Here is a 16,308-nt window from a genome sequence, read left to right as displayed (position 1 = left end):
CATGACATCCTAGGCTTGCTTGGCATCTATAGCAAACTGCATAAAAAACAGAACACACACTGATAAATGATTTTTTTTTTGTACCAGAACTAAGCTCATAACACAACTACAGCACCAGTACCAAGCTCATAACATAAATACATTAGCAGAACTAAGCAATGGTGTTGTGGGGGTGCTAGTGGGATGACACTAGTGCCTTAAAGGGTTTGTCCAGTTGTCAACTATTGATGGCCAATTTGCCGGATAAGTCATCAATAGTAGATCAGTGGGGGTCCTTTACACAAGAGCCCCATCAATCAGCAGTTCGCTAAGCTGATGTTCTTGTGCTCCTAGCTGATTTCTGCAGACTGCATATTTCAGGTATTCAAGTGAATGAGAACTTTGCCTGTAATACCAAGCCTGGCCATTGCAGTGAGAATAGAGCTGTCTGCTTCCTGCAGAAATCAGCTCCGTACATAAGTGCGGTGGCTGGGTGGACAGCTGACCAGCAAGAGTCCCAGATGGTGAACCCCTGCCAATCTGCTATAGATAGCTTATCTCAAGTCAAGCTTAAGCAATCAATAGTTTATAACTGGCAAACCGCTTAAAAAAAAACAACGGGTGGAGGAGACAAATCCAGGAAGAGAATGATTTCTGCAGCTCCACAAGACACTAATGCACTGAGGAAGAAGATCATCTGCCCGGGTGGACCTAATGGGTGGGAAATTGCCCCTCTGTCTACATCCATCTGGTGCTATGGGGAATCTGATGTACTTAGCATAGTTTGAAAGCAAGGGAGTGCATCGCTCATGTGGATCTGTGAAGAAGCTACCATATATTAAGGAATAGGTTTTCTGCCCAAAAAAAGTTGGAGTGGTGGTCAAAGTTAAAGAGTAGACTGTAGGAACTGCTGACAAGTATGTGGCGCAGAATCCCAGAAGGGTTTGCTGGGACTGCAGCCATCAGTAGGCATACACCCTTGATACTGTAATATAGCACACATGGACCAGCTGTGTCACTGTCCGATTTGACTTAGAGCTTCTTGCAAGGACTGCTCTAAGACATCCCTGGTCGGAACCCTTTAACCCCTTTTCTAGAGGGTTCCAGTCTTCACTGAAGAGAACTATCATTGCATTGAGGGATCAGACAAGAACAGAATTAGATAACAGGCTGAGGTCAGGGCACACCGAGTTTGCGCAAAGTGGTAGACAGGCAGGAGGTCAGGGCAGGTGGCATTCAGGCAAAACTTAGAAAACAGGCCAAGGTTGGGACAGGCAGAGCACAGAAAAGCTGGTTATTCAGGCAGAAATCAGGAAGTTAGCAGAAGCACCATCACTGGAACACTAGAACCCTATTGCACAGGGACCTTCTAGTGGGGGAAGGAGCCTTAAATAACCCAGGAAAGGCTGGGATAGGAAAGCTGAGTGCACATGCTTCAATGGTAGGCCAAGGGCATGCATAATGTAGAAAACGGGCTTTGTGAAAATATCTTCCTGCTTTATTTAAACAATAGTGCTCTTAAAATCAGGACGACTGGAGAAAGCATTTCCATTACATTGAACCTTGTTCACCTCATCTTGGCATCACATCCTGTTTCCTTAAAACCATTACACATTAAAAACACCCGATTTTTAACCTCTTCCTATTCCTAAGAGTACATCGGCACTAGAGATGAGCGAGCATACTCGATAAGGCAAACTACTCGAGCGAGTAGCGCCTTATTTGAGTACCTGCCTGCTCGTCTCTAAAGATTCAGCTGCCGGCACGGGTGACAGGTGAGTTGTGGCGGTGAGCAGGGGGGGGCGGGGGGGGGGGGGGAAACAGGGAGAGAGAGATCTCCGGTCCGTTCCTCCCCGCTCCCCCCCCCTGCCGCTCCCCGCCCCCTGCCGACACCCGAATCTTTAGAGACACTTTAACCCCTCTGTTCCCACTAAGTTAAGGTTCCGCTAGTTCTCATTAAATGTTGGATTCTCGTATTGAATTTCTATAATGGATTTTCTTCCTACATTTAATTACTCCTATGTTATTTTACTAATTTTATTTTCTACTGGTAATTTATTCTAATTTTCTTCTTATTACTCGCACTAACCTTTGGTTATATTTTACCACTTCAACATTGATTGTTCTTAAATATTTTCTGCATTTTATGTGTAATGAACTTCAAAAGTGCTCAAACCTATTACATATCGGTATGAATTTATTATAGATGTTTATCAAATATGTATACCAATGAAATGGCAAAAGATGTAAAGAAGATCTGTTTTAATATTCATGCCTATCGGATGTCTTGTGTCTAATGGTAATATCCTGAAGCCCCCCCTTCTTAGTATGTCAGTCTGATCTACTTGTTCTTTTCTTTTGTTACTAACTTCTTCTATTCCATAGTAAACCAGACTGTTTGTGTTTCTAGAGTGTTGTTCTATGAAATGTCTTGTTGCTCCGGAATGACCTACGTTGGAATTGCCTATGTGGCGCATATGCTCAGCTATTCGTGTCCTCAATTTTCTACTTGTGCGTCCCACATAGTGCATATTACATGTGGTACAAGTAATGACATAAATTACATTTGTGGTAATACAATTTATATAGCTGTTAACTCATTAAGGACCAGGCGCTGTAAATATACGGTCCTTAAGGGCTAAGGCCTCATGTCCACTCAAAAAATACAATCCGCGCAGAATCTGCCGCGGATTTCTGCAGCGCATTCCGCGCGTATTTGCTTTAAATGGTATTTTTTTTGCATGCAGATATCCGCACACATTGCTATCAATGTGATAGCAATGTTGCCGATCCGCGCGGAATCCGCGGCAGAATGGTGCATGCCGCGTTTTTTCTCCCGCGCGTGAAAAACGCGATTCTTTTAAAATGCCATCCGCGGGTGCAAAAATCTATTTAATGGACCGCGGATGGCCAATGATTCCCTATGGGCAAAATCCGCTGCGGATTCCGTTTAGCTAGTGGACATGAGGCCTTAATGTTGTACTTGTTTCTTCCCATGCTATCTTTGAATTTGTTACACTTTTTAGCTAAGTGACATACGCTGCACTTTTTTCTTTTTTTTTTTGCTATACATATGGCGCAAAACTGCAGCACATAAAATGGAGGGCAGGAGGATGCCGACAGCCATGGTTGATGGGGAAAAGAGTTGAGAGGAGGCACAGCTGGCAATAACAGCTATGTATACCTTCCACTCACAAGAAGGATATAGCACGGTGAAATGGGTAGAAGACTGTAACCAGGAAAGGGTCTGCAGCAGTTGAGGGACTAAATCAGTCAGGACTGTGACCAGAGCTGCAGGGAACATGACTAAGAGAGTTAGGGACTAAAAGACTAGGAAGAATTGTTTAGCAAAATTTGAGCTGAGCCGTCACCCTGAAAACCACTGCCCTCCCCAGTTTGTTATAACGCAAGAATTTTACGTCCGCTTGGCGCACAAAAGCCCCATTCCACAAAAGGGACGCAAGTGTGTCCATTTAAAACCTACAAACACTCTCATCAAATAATAAAAGGGAAGTCTTTCCCTAAATACGTAACAAACGTGGGAGAGGGGCCTGCCTACCACAGCAGACTGATCACGTCGATAGATGCGGGCCTGCACTCGTTCCTGGGACCTAACTATCCCTGATTAGGGAGCTGGAGAGATGCACTAAACAGACACACAGGACACGACATTCTACTGACACACCGAACACAGAACAGGACTAAACATACGGAACATGTCTGGCAACCCACACAGACATATCAAACACGTCGCAGTTCACACCAAACATATAACAGATAGTGCGTACAACAAGAACCCCACCCAGAGCTCACATGCAAGCAGCTGAAATACCACAGCAAGTCTAAGTGTCCTCATACCAGGGAAATAGACAATCAACAACCGTGCCGACATAGGGAACTGTGTCAGTGATTCACAACTGACACCCAGACGAGATATAAGACGTTTGGAGGCCACACCTGTCAGAGGAAGGAAAGAGGGGTTCTGCATATGATACAGACAAGGACTACAGGTGTCCAAACCATCTTTAGGGAAGTAGAGAGAGACAGACAAGCAGGCAAACACAGCTCTGAGCGGACACAAGACAGTGATATCCAAGCAGTAAAATGACCAGCATCAACTACTGAGAGATGTTGGTCTTTATATGCTGCAGAGTAAAGGGGATTGGCTGCTGGAGAATACCACACCCAGCCAGCACAATTAACCCTCACCACCTGTGGAGCTGTGCTGCTAGGAGCCTTTGTACTACAGGTCCCAGCAGCACAATGTAACAAATCATTGTATTGTGCCTCTTCTGCTGAAAAATACTGATATTCTGGATCTTTCAAAATTGTTGGAATATTGATTCAATCCCTGATTGGCCAAATTAGCCAATTTATGCCATTCCCAATGTTGGCCATTCTTCTTGCCTCTTGTGCCTTATCCCACGACAATTAAGGACATCTCTGCCCTTCCAGCGGCTTCCGCTCGAGCCCCTGTGTATCCTAGCGGATGCTGCCTGGAAACCCTTTAAAGGAATTCTACTCATCCCACCTGCAGCTCCAGTCTGGCGGTGCAGTACAGGGCAACTATGGGGACACTGTTACTACTGTGGCCACCATTGCACCCGCCCATTCATTTCAATGGCCTATTGTGGTGCGTAATAGGCCATACCGCATATTTTTTCATGCAATTGCACATTATGCGAAAAAAATATGTGCGTATTAGGCATGCAAAAATTGCGTGTGTAATACATTGCACAAACAGGTTCATGTAAATGAGTCTTTACTATACAATTACAATTGGCCCCTTTGAAGGCAACAATAAGTAAGGGCCATAGATGGAGGCCTCCATGACACGGTTAACAGGGAAGTGGGAAGGAAGGGGTTAGCAGTGAACAAGAGAGGGGGAGATGGCAGGGCAATGGGGGAGCTTTAAAAGTGCGGAAGAAAAGTAGGTGGAGTAACAAAAATGCGGGAAAGATCATTGGAAGACATCAGAGGAGAAGAGAACACAGCCAGAAGAACAGGGAAGTCCCACTCTCCCACCCTATAAGAGGATATCATTTTACGGAATGGTATGGTTACTTTTAGTATTGAGTGAAGGTTGTGGAAGTGTATAGCATTCGTCATAGTAGCGGCGGGTGGGGGGTTCTTGGAGTTGGTATAAAATTTGGTTGGGGGTGAAAGGCAGGGGGTGGATAGCAATCTTTCTCCCTTTGATTAATGGTTGCTGTTGGATCTGTCGCATCTTGGCTCTGACAGGTTGGAGTCCTTGCAGAGATGGTTGTGTGTCTAGTCTTCTAAAGGCTAGTGGGTCTCCGAGTTGGGAGGTGTGCGGCTGGAGGTAATTGGGAAATTGGATCTCGGAGTCGGAAGGTATGTAGTTGGAGGCAACTGGGAAATTGGGTCTCCGAGTCGGAAGGTATGCAGCTGGAGGCAACTGGGAAATTGAGTTTCCGAGTCAGGAGGTATACAGCTGGAGACAATTGGGTCTCCGAGTCGGAAGGTATGCAGCTGGTGGCAAGTGGGAAATTGGGTCTCCAAGTCGGAAGGTATACAGCTGGAGGTTATTGGGAAATTGGGTCTCCGAGTTAGGAGGTATACAGCTGGAGGCAATTGGGAAATTGGGTCTCCGAGTCGGGAGGTATGCAGCTGGTGGCAAGTGGGAAATTGGGTCTTCAAGTCGGAAGGTATACAGCTGGAGGTTATTGGGAAATTGGGTCTCTGAGTCAGGAGGTATACAGCTAGAGGCAAGTGGGAAATTGGGTCTCCGAGTCGGGAGGTATACAGCTGGAGGCAATTGGGAAATTGGGTCTCCGAGTCGGGAGGTATACAGCTGGAGGCAATTGGGAAATTGGGTCTGTTGAGTCAGTTAAAGTGCGGTTGGAGGCAATAGGGATATTTCCCTTAAATGGTGAGGCAAAGATTTTGGGGCTCCAAGGACCTCCCCTCCTTTTTGGTGAGGAGTGTTAATTTATTGTTGATGGCTGAATTGGGTTAATTCTGTTATTTATATGTAAATTTTGTTTGTAGTAAAATGGCTGCTGAGGGCAAATTATCCAAAAGATAATAGGTGTCTTTCATTACTCAGCATAGGAGGTGGAGGTTGGTGGTGGATAAAAGGTTTGAAGGCTGCAACTGGAAATGACTCATTATACTCGGGTCAAGGCTGATGTAGCCCTCGGGGAAAATGAGTTTGACAGCACGGCTTTAGAGGAATTGTTCTAGTGATCTGCACTTCACTTTCCATGATCATCTGCTCTCGTGTTAGAAGCTCCTCTTCTATCAGCTGCTAGTTGTAGGTTTACTGGTCCTTTAAGTATCTTTTACATACTGGACTGTTCTACACAGCATACACTTTTCTTAAATGATATGGTTGCAGCTGCCAGATAAATGTGTGCTCCGGGGAAATTGTTCCTTTCAACTTGTTATTTAATTCGAATATAGAAAGTAATGCGCAGCGCCTGTACACACTTGTCTTACCTCTCAACCAAATCATCAACTTAAGAAGAACACATGAGGCTTGTTTTTCAGACTCACCACTTTCTTGTATATACAAGTTATCATACAGTAAAATGAAACTGTAGAAAACTGTAATAAACTTTCCTCGCTATGCTTCAGCAACATCCTTCCATCTCAGCTGCAGCCAGTGTCCTCTATGGTGGCCCCACTGCCTGGCTTATCTTTCTGTGCAACCACTATTCAGATGCCTCCACATTGTGTCAGTCACTACACCGATGTCTCCACTCCATGCCAGTAACTACACAGATGTTTCCATACTGTGCCAGTCACTACATTGAGATCTCCACCCTGTGCCAGTCACTACACCGATGTCTCCACTCTGTGCCAGTTACTACACCGATGTCTCCACTCTGTGCCAGTTTCTACACCAATGTCTCCACCCCGTGCCAGTCACTACACCAATATTTCCACCCTAAACCTGTTACTACACCGATGTCTCCACTCCGTGCCAGTAACTACACCAATGTCTCCACTCTGTGCCAGTAACTACATCGATGTTTCCACCCTATGTCAGTCCCTACACCAATGTCTTCACCCTGTGCCAGTCACTACACTGATATCTTCACTCTGTACCAGTAACTACACCGATGTCTCCACTCCATGCCAGTAACTACACTAATGTCTCTACTTTGTGTGAGTAACTACATCGATGTCTTCACCCTGTGCCATCACTACACTGATGTCTCCACCCTGTGCCAGTCACTATATCGTTGTCTCTACCCTGTGCCAGTCACTACTACGATTTCTCCAGCCTGTGCCGGTCAACACACCAATTTCTCTACCCTGTGCCAGTCACTACACTGATGTCTCCACTCTATGCCAGTAACTACACAGATGTCTTCACCCTGTGCCAGTCACTTCACCGATTTTTCCAGCCTGTGCCAGTCACTACACCAATTTCTCCACCCTGTGCCAGTCACTACGGAAAAAAATGGAACATATGCGACCGAAATTCGCTCCGGCTATTATACAGTGGGTAGAAAGATGGTTCTGGAACCATCTTTTGACCGATATATGGTGGCAGCTCCCATAGGGGAGGAGGCATTTTAGCAGCGTCCAATGCTGCAAAAAGCTTACAGGTGCCTCTATGTAGGCATTGGAAGTCCTTCCGAGGTTTTATGCCAAGTGAGAGCTTTCCGCAGTGCGACGTATTTTTTCGCTAAAACATCGCACCCAGTCGTGTGAATGGACAAGAAAACGCTAATTAAGCATGGGACTTGATCACGGGTAAGCGTCCATTCATGTAAATTTACAGTGCGGACATACGAATGTAAAAACGCATATGCTCGTGAGAAAGAGCCCTGAGGCTGTGATTTCTTTCCCCATCTACACATATGTAGCGAGCGGCGATTGGGCATCAGCTTGGATTTAGTGATGCCAGTCCACAGCAGACCGAACTGAGGGGCAGCTCGATAGTTGCACTCCCATACGGTCGTGCTCCGAAAAAAGTTTTTGGTTGTTGGGAGTTGTATTCCCTGCTCCTGGAGGGCGGTGTAATACGTGGCAGGTGTTCCCTAGTGAGAAGGACCTCCAGGAGTCGGGGTAAGGGTGAAAAGTCAAAACTCACTTTTATTCGTAGTTCTAGGAAAAACAAGGTAATGTTCCCTACAGTTCGATTCCCAATCACAAGAATCCGAAGTTGGGTGACTGAAGATGCCGTCTTCAGAGCAATGCGTTGTATGTGGCACTGGAGATACCGCTCTCTTTATAATGCTCATATCTGGCACCTTCTCGCAGACGTAGGGAATGGATCTATCTCTGACTCTCTTTCCTCGGCAGTGCTACTCTCTATATAGTCATATTCCTTCTACCTTTCATTATATATTACATTTCTGTGCCTCTTCCAGATCACTATGACTTCTGATATTAGGTGAATAAGTGATGCTTATGAAGCAGGCAGCTGAATATTTATTGAACTTTTTTTCTGCCTTTCTCTTTTTAGGGCACTGGACGATACTCCATCTATATCGCAAACTATGCAGATCGCAAAGTGGGTGCCCACGCCTTAATTGAGCTTGATGAGGCGGCCAGCGACGTAGCGAAAGGAGTAATTGTGCTGTCTAATGTAGCAGCTGAAGCCGGTGTCAATAAGTATACAGGTGAGAGTGGACTTAAATCACGTAGAGTTGCTCTTGTGTCCTAGAATACGAGTCATGGATGCAGTGCCTGGGGGGGTCATCTGCAACCATTCCCCCACCGTAGGTGTGTGGCAATACAACATTACTGGTTGGTTATGTCTATAGAATAATTTTTTGTTCTTCATCCCTGTCCTTGGTGTTTCAAAGGTGATTGTAGTTCAGTTCAGTAGAACGATGGGATCTTAATATGTGCCCTAAATTTATATACAAGGAAATCTAATTAATGTTGCAGACGGGGATAAAGAATAATATAGCATTGTTGAGGCACGCTGGCCACAATCAGGAAGTGCCTTCAGCACATGTGCCCTGTCATTCAGCAGAGGGTGCTGATGAGTGCTTTCTTGCTGTCTCTGCAGAAAGCCCTTGAGGTGTCATCTGTAGGAAATCTCTCAATGGGTTCAGTGTATGACATCTCCTGTGGTGTATGAATTGATTGGCCAGCAGGGAGGTGTTTTCCTTAGCTAGCCAATCAGCTGTAATAGAAGTGCATTTATTCTGGACCAGCCCCTATATAGGCGCCGGTTATTGTCCTGCCTGAGGTATTTGGTCAGGCTGCGGACTCCTGTCAGCTAAGTACCTGCGGTTATTTGTTCTGTGTGGAGCTTATTCATTTCTATCAAATACTGTGATGTATGCATTGATTTTTCCATCCGAATTAAACATCTTCCCTATTGTCCATCTAGAAACATGCTAAACCCCTAAGTTCCTGATGTAGGGTCACCCCTATCGGGGCGATCACCCTGTTTCTAGGCAGGGTCTGCCACAGCAAAGTGTTTTTAGGAATAGTGTTCCAATCCCCATATTTCTGTAACTGTTATTTGCCCTATCTTGTATTTCCTGTGTTTGGATGATAGAATATATGTGTATATTGGTCCATTGTGGATATTAATTATGTCTTGGTCTGGTGGGTTGCTGACATCCATGATGGGCGCTGTACTTGCGCCCTGTAAGAACGTAACAAGAGTGACTGATGCTGCATGGTCTAATTAATTATAACCCTTTTCATGCTGTCTTTTATATAGAAATTTATGTACAACCACATATAAAACATCATACTGCCACTGCATATTATGCCAAAGGACAACCTCATCTGTGTATACGGATGGTGAACATTATAGAGTAGAGTATCCTTTTCAGAGTAAGACCTATGACAACCCTTTCTGAACATGGAAGTAGTCCAGCAATCAGGTGATTGCTACCGTTGCGGCTTCGCTAATCCATTAACCCCCACCCCCAACAGCTATCATAGTTTGGTGAAACTACTGCAATGAAAATGTATGCCCTCCACTTCAATTAATGGCAGACCATGCAATCCATGAACAGGTCAGGACCCATTAGGGGATGTTCACATGGCAGAATTTGACATGGATTTTTTGTGTGTGGATTCCACCTTTGAGCTGCAGATTTCCGTGGGGCTATGCTAATGTCTGCCTGCGGATCTACATGCTGATTTAAGCCTTCCAATGGGCAAATACAAACTCCGCTTAGAAACTGTCAAAAAGTGTCATGTTCCTTCTATTCTTACCTCGCATGGATTTGAAATCCATGTGCCGAAAAAAAATCAGTACTCCACAGACTATGGCGGGGATTGCCATTGAAAGTAATGAGATGCAGATTTTCCACAGATTTGATGTGGAATCGCTGCGGATATGTAGCAAATTTTCTGCTATGTGAGCAGGGCTCAACAGGCAGAAGTGGGACAAACGTTTTTGGTGTGCAAGAAAGGACTTACAAGGGGTTGTCCGGGACTTGAATTCAAGGGCAGCTGCGTCTGCACTACCAACCCAGACCACTGTAATATGAATGGCGCAATCTACTTCCTGTTTTGTCTGTACTGACCCGTTCATTTATTGATGACCTATCCTTAGATTAAGGGGGCCTACCCACTAACGATATATTTTCTTGCGATGCGAGAGCGAGTGAAAACACCTGATTATGAAACCAATGATTTTCAATGGTTTCATACTCATTTGCGATTTTTACTCTCAAGCCTTGCAGCGCTAAGAAAAAAATCAGCAATATCGCTCAGTGTTTTCAATGGGGCCGGCGGCAGCAGCGCCGACCCCACTGAAAACATAGGGGGTACATTGCAGACTTCTGCCACAGCTGTGATATCTATGGCAGAGGATACCTTTATCCCCGCGGGTACTGCGGGGATGAAGGAATCCTCTGTCATAGCTATGGCAGAAGTCTGTGATGCTATTGCGTTGCTTTCAATAGGCTTGGCACTGCTGTGGCCCCATTAAAAGCAGTGGGTTGCAGGCAACCTCTGCAGCAATTATTTTCCAAGAAGGGTTTGAATTATAAGCCCTTCCCTGAAAATCATCCCTAGCTGTAAAAAAATACTCACCTAGAAGAGTCGTCCAGTTCTTCTGTCTGGCCCCAAGAGTTGTCTTTCAATCCCCCTTTCCAGAAAGCACTGGTCTCATTTGCTGAGCGCTCAGCCAATCACAGACAGCATTCAGCCATTAAATGACAGCTGAGTGCTGCCTGTGATTGGTCACAGCGCTCAGCCAATCAGAGGCAGTGCTCAGCCATTCATTGAATTCAGCCTGTGATTGGCTGAGTGCTGTGACCAATCACAGGCAGCGCTCAGCTGTCATTCAATGGCTGTGCGCTCAGCCAATGAGACCAGCTCTTTCTGGGGGTGGGGATTTTTCAAACGCCGGTCTCCAGAAGACAGAAGACGACTGCCGGGGCTGGACAGAAGAGCTGGACGGCTCTTCTAGGTGAGTATAATGTTTTTTTTACTTTTTTTTACAGCTAAGGATGATTTTCATGGAAGGGCTTATGTTTCCAGCCCTTCCCTGAAAGTCATCACTGCAAGGGTTGCCACAACCCACTGATTTCAATGGGACCGCAGCAGTGCTAACTCCACTGAAAGCAATGAAATACGATCACGGACTTCTGCCACAGCTGTGACAGCTGTGACAGAGGATTCCTTCATCCCCATGGGGATGAAGCTTTCTCTGCGCTGTAAGGCACTCACTCTCACATTGCAAGAAAATATATTGATAGCGGGTAGGCACCCTAAGTCATCAACAGAAAAAATCAAAAAAGCCCCGGATACCCCTTTAAGAATTTAATACTCTCCCTAGATTCTTGAAGTTTAACCATCATTCATCTATCCCCTTCACAACCTAGGGCATACATGTATGCATCATCCACCCGGGAGGGGATGTATATAGCAGGTTAGGTAGCCAAACCTGCTCCATAACTGGTAAATGTCAGTTGTGTTAAAGACCTGACACACGTCCATGGTCAGAACTAGCTCTGATTGCAGCCGTTTAAGCACTTAGATGCTGAGGTCAAGCATCTAAGCCGCTAGCTTTGGGGTGGTCCCCTCCATCATCATATTATTGTGAAAGCAAGGTGCCAAAGGTCTTGGCAACCCTGGGCCTAGTGAAGACTCCAAAGGCTGTTATGTATTTATGGTTATTAAACCATGCCCATAGCAGGGCTTAATAGGTTAATATTAAAAGCAAGCAAGTGATCACAAATTTAGTTCCCCTGTTGGGAATAAAAACAATTGTAAGTTTCATAAAATGTTTAGAAATATAAAAATAAAATATTAAAGGGTTAAAAAAAATCTATTCCTATTTTTCAAAAAAAAAATAAAAAATCAGAGAAATAAAGCAATTAAACATAATTGGTTTCACCGCATCTATAAATGTCTGAATTATTAAAACATTGCATTATTTATCCTGCACGATGAATGCCGTAAAAAAATAACAATGCCAGAATTGCTTTTCTGGGCTATGAAAAGTTCTAGGTCTTAGAAGTAGAGGATGAAAAAAGCGATGACGAAAAAAATCAATAATGGCAAAAAAGTAAAGAGTTTAATTGCATTAAAAAACCATGAAATGCACAAATGTTGCTCATACTGAGACTGAAAGACAGTGTTATTTTTTTTCTAATGGTACAAATTGTGCCCCTTCTCTTTAATAGTGCCATTGGCAGCTGCTGCCTCTGCCAAATCTTTATCCCTGCTATGTGAAGGGGCCATCACGATGCCAACCCCTTAATGGGTATTCCCATATTGGCAAATTATCACCTCTTTGTAGAATAAGGAATAACTTACTAATTGCTGGGGTTCCGACTGTTGGGATCCCCATTGTTCCGGAGATATTAACCCCGGCATGTCCCTGAATGTTAACAGCCGTAGTCATGCATTCACGCGAATGTACCATTCACTTCACTAACAGACGTAGTTGGGTTCAAGAACTCAGCAATCTCTATGCACTTCAACGAGACCACCAAAGATTGCTGAGCGCTTTAACTCTGCAGTTGTCCCATAGAAGTGAATGGTGCGGTGTCACGCAATTGTGACAACAGCTGTGAAAATTTTAGGGCATATTGGGGGCAATTTTTTGGGATCGGTGAGGATCTCAACATTCGAAGCCACAGCAAATAGCCACTTATCCATCCTGTGGTCGGGAGATAACTAGACAAAATAGGAATAACCCTTTAACCCATTAAGGACCAAGTAAATTTACAACACTTGGTCCTGGGCTTTAAACCCAGAGAGATTAAAGCTCCTGCTTCTGCAATCAATCAGAAGAAGCAGGTCGTGTTGCCAGCTGTTAGTCACGTCTGAGAACTGGAAGGAGAAGGCAGGAGTGTTTTTTTAACCCCTTCTGCCTACTCCTTTCCCGAGAACACAGCGCTGAATGAGAGCTATGTACTAAAAAGTAAAAAGTGGAAGTGTTTCCTACACTACGCGAGCCGGCAGTCACATAACCACCGGGATCCCCTGGCACAGCAGAGCTGCAGGGCCCCGGCACACCCTGATCAGCTCTGCCATTGACTATTATCTATGTCATGGGAGACATAGATAGTAAAAAAATAATTACATAAATAAGTAAAACAAAATTACTTTTCGAATAAAATAAAAATATATACATAAAAAAAAATATTACTCAAAGCCGACGCCAACCAAAACCGTCGCCGTATGCGCACTGCAATCCAAAAGCATACAATTATATATCAAGACATCCGAAACAAAATGAGGAACCCGTTCCCATACTTTATTTTAGCGCAAATATACAAATTTAAAACTACCTATAAATGTTCAAAAAAATCATTTTTTTAGCTTTTTACCCCCAATAAAATGAAAAAAGCGAAAAAAAAGATACTAAAAAAATAGCCCTATATGTGACGGGGGGAAAAAAAAAAACGCAACAAAAATAATCTTGATAGGTGAAGTTAAAAAAAAATCGTACAGTTAAAACGCCACATGGATAAAATCCCCAAAAAGTGTCTGGTCCTTAATGTACAAAACAGCCTGGTCCTTAAGGGGTTAAATCTAAACCTATTTCTCTTCTTACTGTACTTATTTACTAGCCAGCAGAGAAGGAACCCGAAGGTCTTGAACCCCAATACAAAATCTGTAGCAGGACCCCCACTAATATGGCAGAGGGGCCTTTGAGACCCTCGTACACCAGGATCCAGGTGCTGCTGCTAACTCTGCTCCCTCTATAAGTATCCCCTTGCTGGCCTGTGATGACAGTTTCCATCATTTGCAGCTTTTATGGCTTTCTTTGATGCAGCCTGTATATCTTTATGTAGTTACTGTGACTCCGGAGTCTGTGCCTGACAGTGACAGAAATACAAATCGCTTCAACACCTTCCATGTATTAGATTCTACAAGGTATTCTAAAAGTTGAGCTGGGTATAAATGATGCATTTAAATCTCCTCAGTCCTGCCATGATTGATCTGGACTATAAGGGCTTTGCAGCTTCAGGGGTTGCAGTACTTCATGTTCAGAACTTCATGTCCTAGAGAATTACAGCTCTGCAGCACACACTTAACTCTGTAGTGTCCTGCCCGTCAGACGTCTAATAAAGTCGCTTATATCCGCTTTGCCGTTACCTTTGTTTCAGTTTTTTTTGCATTTTCTTTTGGGTGGTTGAAATCTGCTATAGCTGCATTTTATGCATTTTATATAGTTTATTTTTAAAACTTTTTTATACATATTATTACACCTATGGGATGTGGATTCTAAAATGTATGGGTTGCTGTTGATGTGTGCTTTAAACAGCTTTTCTCATATTGTGTATCAGAGCTTGTTCAGCTAGTAGATGTGCTTCCAATTACTGGCCAACTCTAAACCGTGTAAGTGGATATACTGCATAGGCAGCGGCCCAGAGGAATAACTGAAAAAAGGCCTCACACTCACCTGTCAGCTATCCTCTACCACTTCATGGGACACCCTAGGGTATTAAATACCCCAAATGGACTCTATTAATAAGGCAATAGCATGCAGACATTAATTTCACAGACCCAAATTAGTCTTCAGTTTTGTACCTGAATGAGTCTAAAATCTTGGGTTTGGGACATTTTCTCATCCTAATTCCCATGGGAATTCTCAGATTACAAAATATAGATAGACAGATAGATAGATATGAGAGAGATACATGATATATAGATATGAGATACATATCAGTTATAGATAGATAAATATGATATAGATAGATAGAAGATAGATAGATAGATAGATATGAGATAGATAGATATGAGATAGATAGATATGAGATAGATATGAGATAGATAGATATGAGATAGATATGAGATAGATAGATAGATAGATAGATAGATAGATAGATAGATAGATAGATAGATAGATATGGGATAGATAGATAGATAGATAGATAGATATGGGATAGATAGATAGATACTTATGAGATAGATAGATAGATGCATAGATATGAGATATATAGATATATTGATAGAGAGATAGAAAGATAGATATGGGATAGATAGATAGATAGATAGATAGATAGATAGATAGATAGATAGATAGATAGATAGATAGATAGATATGAGATATATAGATAGATATGGGATAGATAGATAGATAGATAGATAGATAGATAGATAGATAGATAGATAGATAGATAGATATGAGATAGATAGCATGTTTGAAAAAGATTAACATAGAATCAAAACGTTGCAGTTTTTAAACTGAGGAATAAAGGTGTTTTATTACAAAGAAAACTAGGGAGTGCTGATCTGCTTATCGACTGTCTGAGAAGCTACGTTTGGATCTTTGGGTCCGGATCTACCATTGGATTGTGCACGTTTGGCTAAAGTATGCCTTTGTAAAAGTCTGGTTGTGCTGCTTTCCACTCATTACGTTTTACAGATATGAGATACATATTAGTTATAGATAGTTATATATGATATATATATAGAAAGAGAGAGAGAGAGATATTAGATAGATATGAGAAAGACAGATATAAGTTAGATAGATAGATATGAGAGAGAGAGATGATAGATACATATGAGATACATATCAGTTATATATATAGAGAGAGAGAGAGAAAGAGAGAGAGAGAGAGAGAGATATTAGATAGATAGATAGATAGATATGAGAAAGATATATGAGAAAGACAGATATAAGATAGATATAGATAGATAGATAGATGGATAGATATGAGAGAGATAGATGATAGATATGAGATACCTATCAGTTATCGATAGATACATATAATATAGATAGATACGATAGATATATATAAAACATCTGGTTGTGCTGCTTTCCACTCATTACGTTTTACAGACATAAGATACATATCAGTTATAGATTGATAGATAGATAAATAGATAGATATGAGATATAGATAGATATTAGATAGATAGATATGAGATAGATAGATAGATAGACAGAATGGTATCTTTGTTGTCTGC

General features: G+C 42.9%; 1 protein-coding gene across 4 annotated transcripts in view; it reads left to right on the top strand.

Annotated features, from left to right (window-relative positions):
• The window catches only part of CRTAC1 (cartilage acidic protein 1), a 537,130-nt gene that overhangs the window by 349,773 nt on the left and 171,049 nt on the right, over positions 1-16,308 (top strand). For all 4 annotated transcript variants that reach the window (XM_066601101.1, XM_066601100.1, XM_066601103.1 and 1 more), the window contains one exon: positions 8,423-8,579. In XM_066601101.1, coding sequence (XP_066457198.1) covers positions 8,423-8,579 — 157 coding nt within the window. The remainder of the gene's footprint in view (positions 1-8,422; positions 8,580-16,308) is intronic.

Source organism: Eleutherodactylus coqui, chromosome 4 (assembly GCF_035609145.1).
Source record: "Eleutherodactylus coqui strain aEleCoq1 chromosome 4, aEleCoq1.hap1, whole genome shotgun sequence".
NCBI classification, from domain to species: domain Eukaryota; kingdom Metazoa; phylum Chordata; class Amphibia; order Anura; family Eleutherodactylidae; genus Eleutherodactylus; species Eleutherodactylus coqui.
This window is presented reverse-complemented; position numbering and strand designations above follow the sequence as displayed.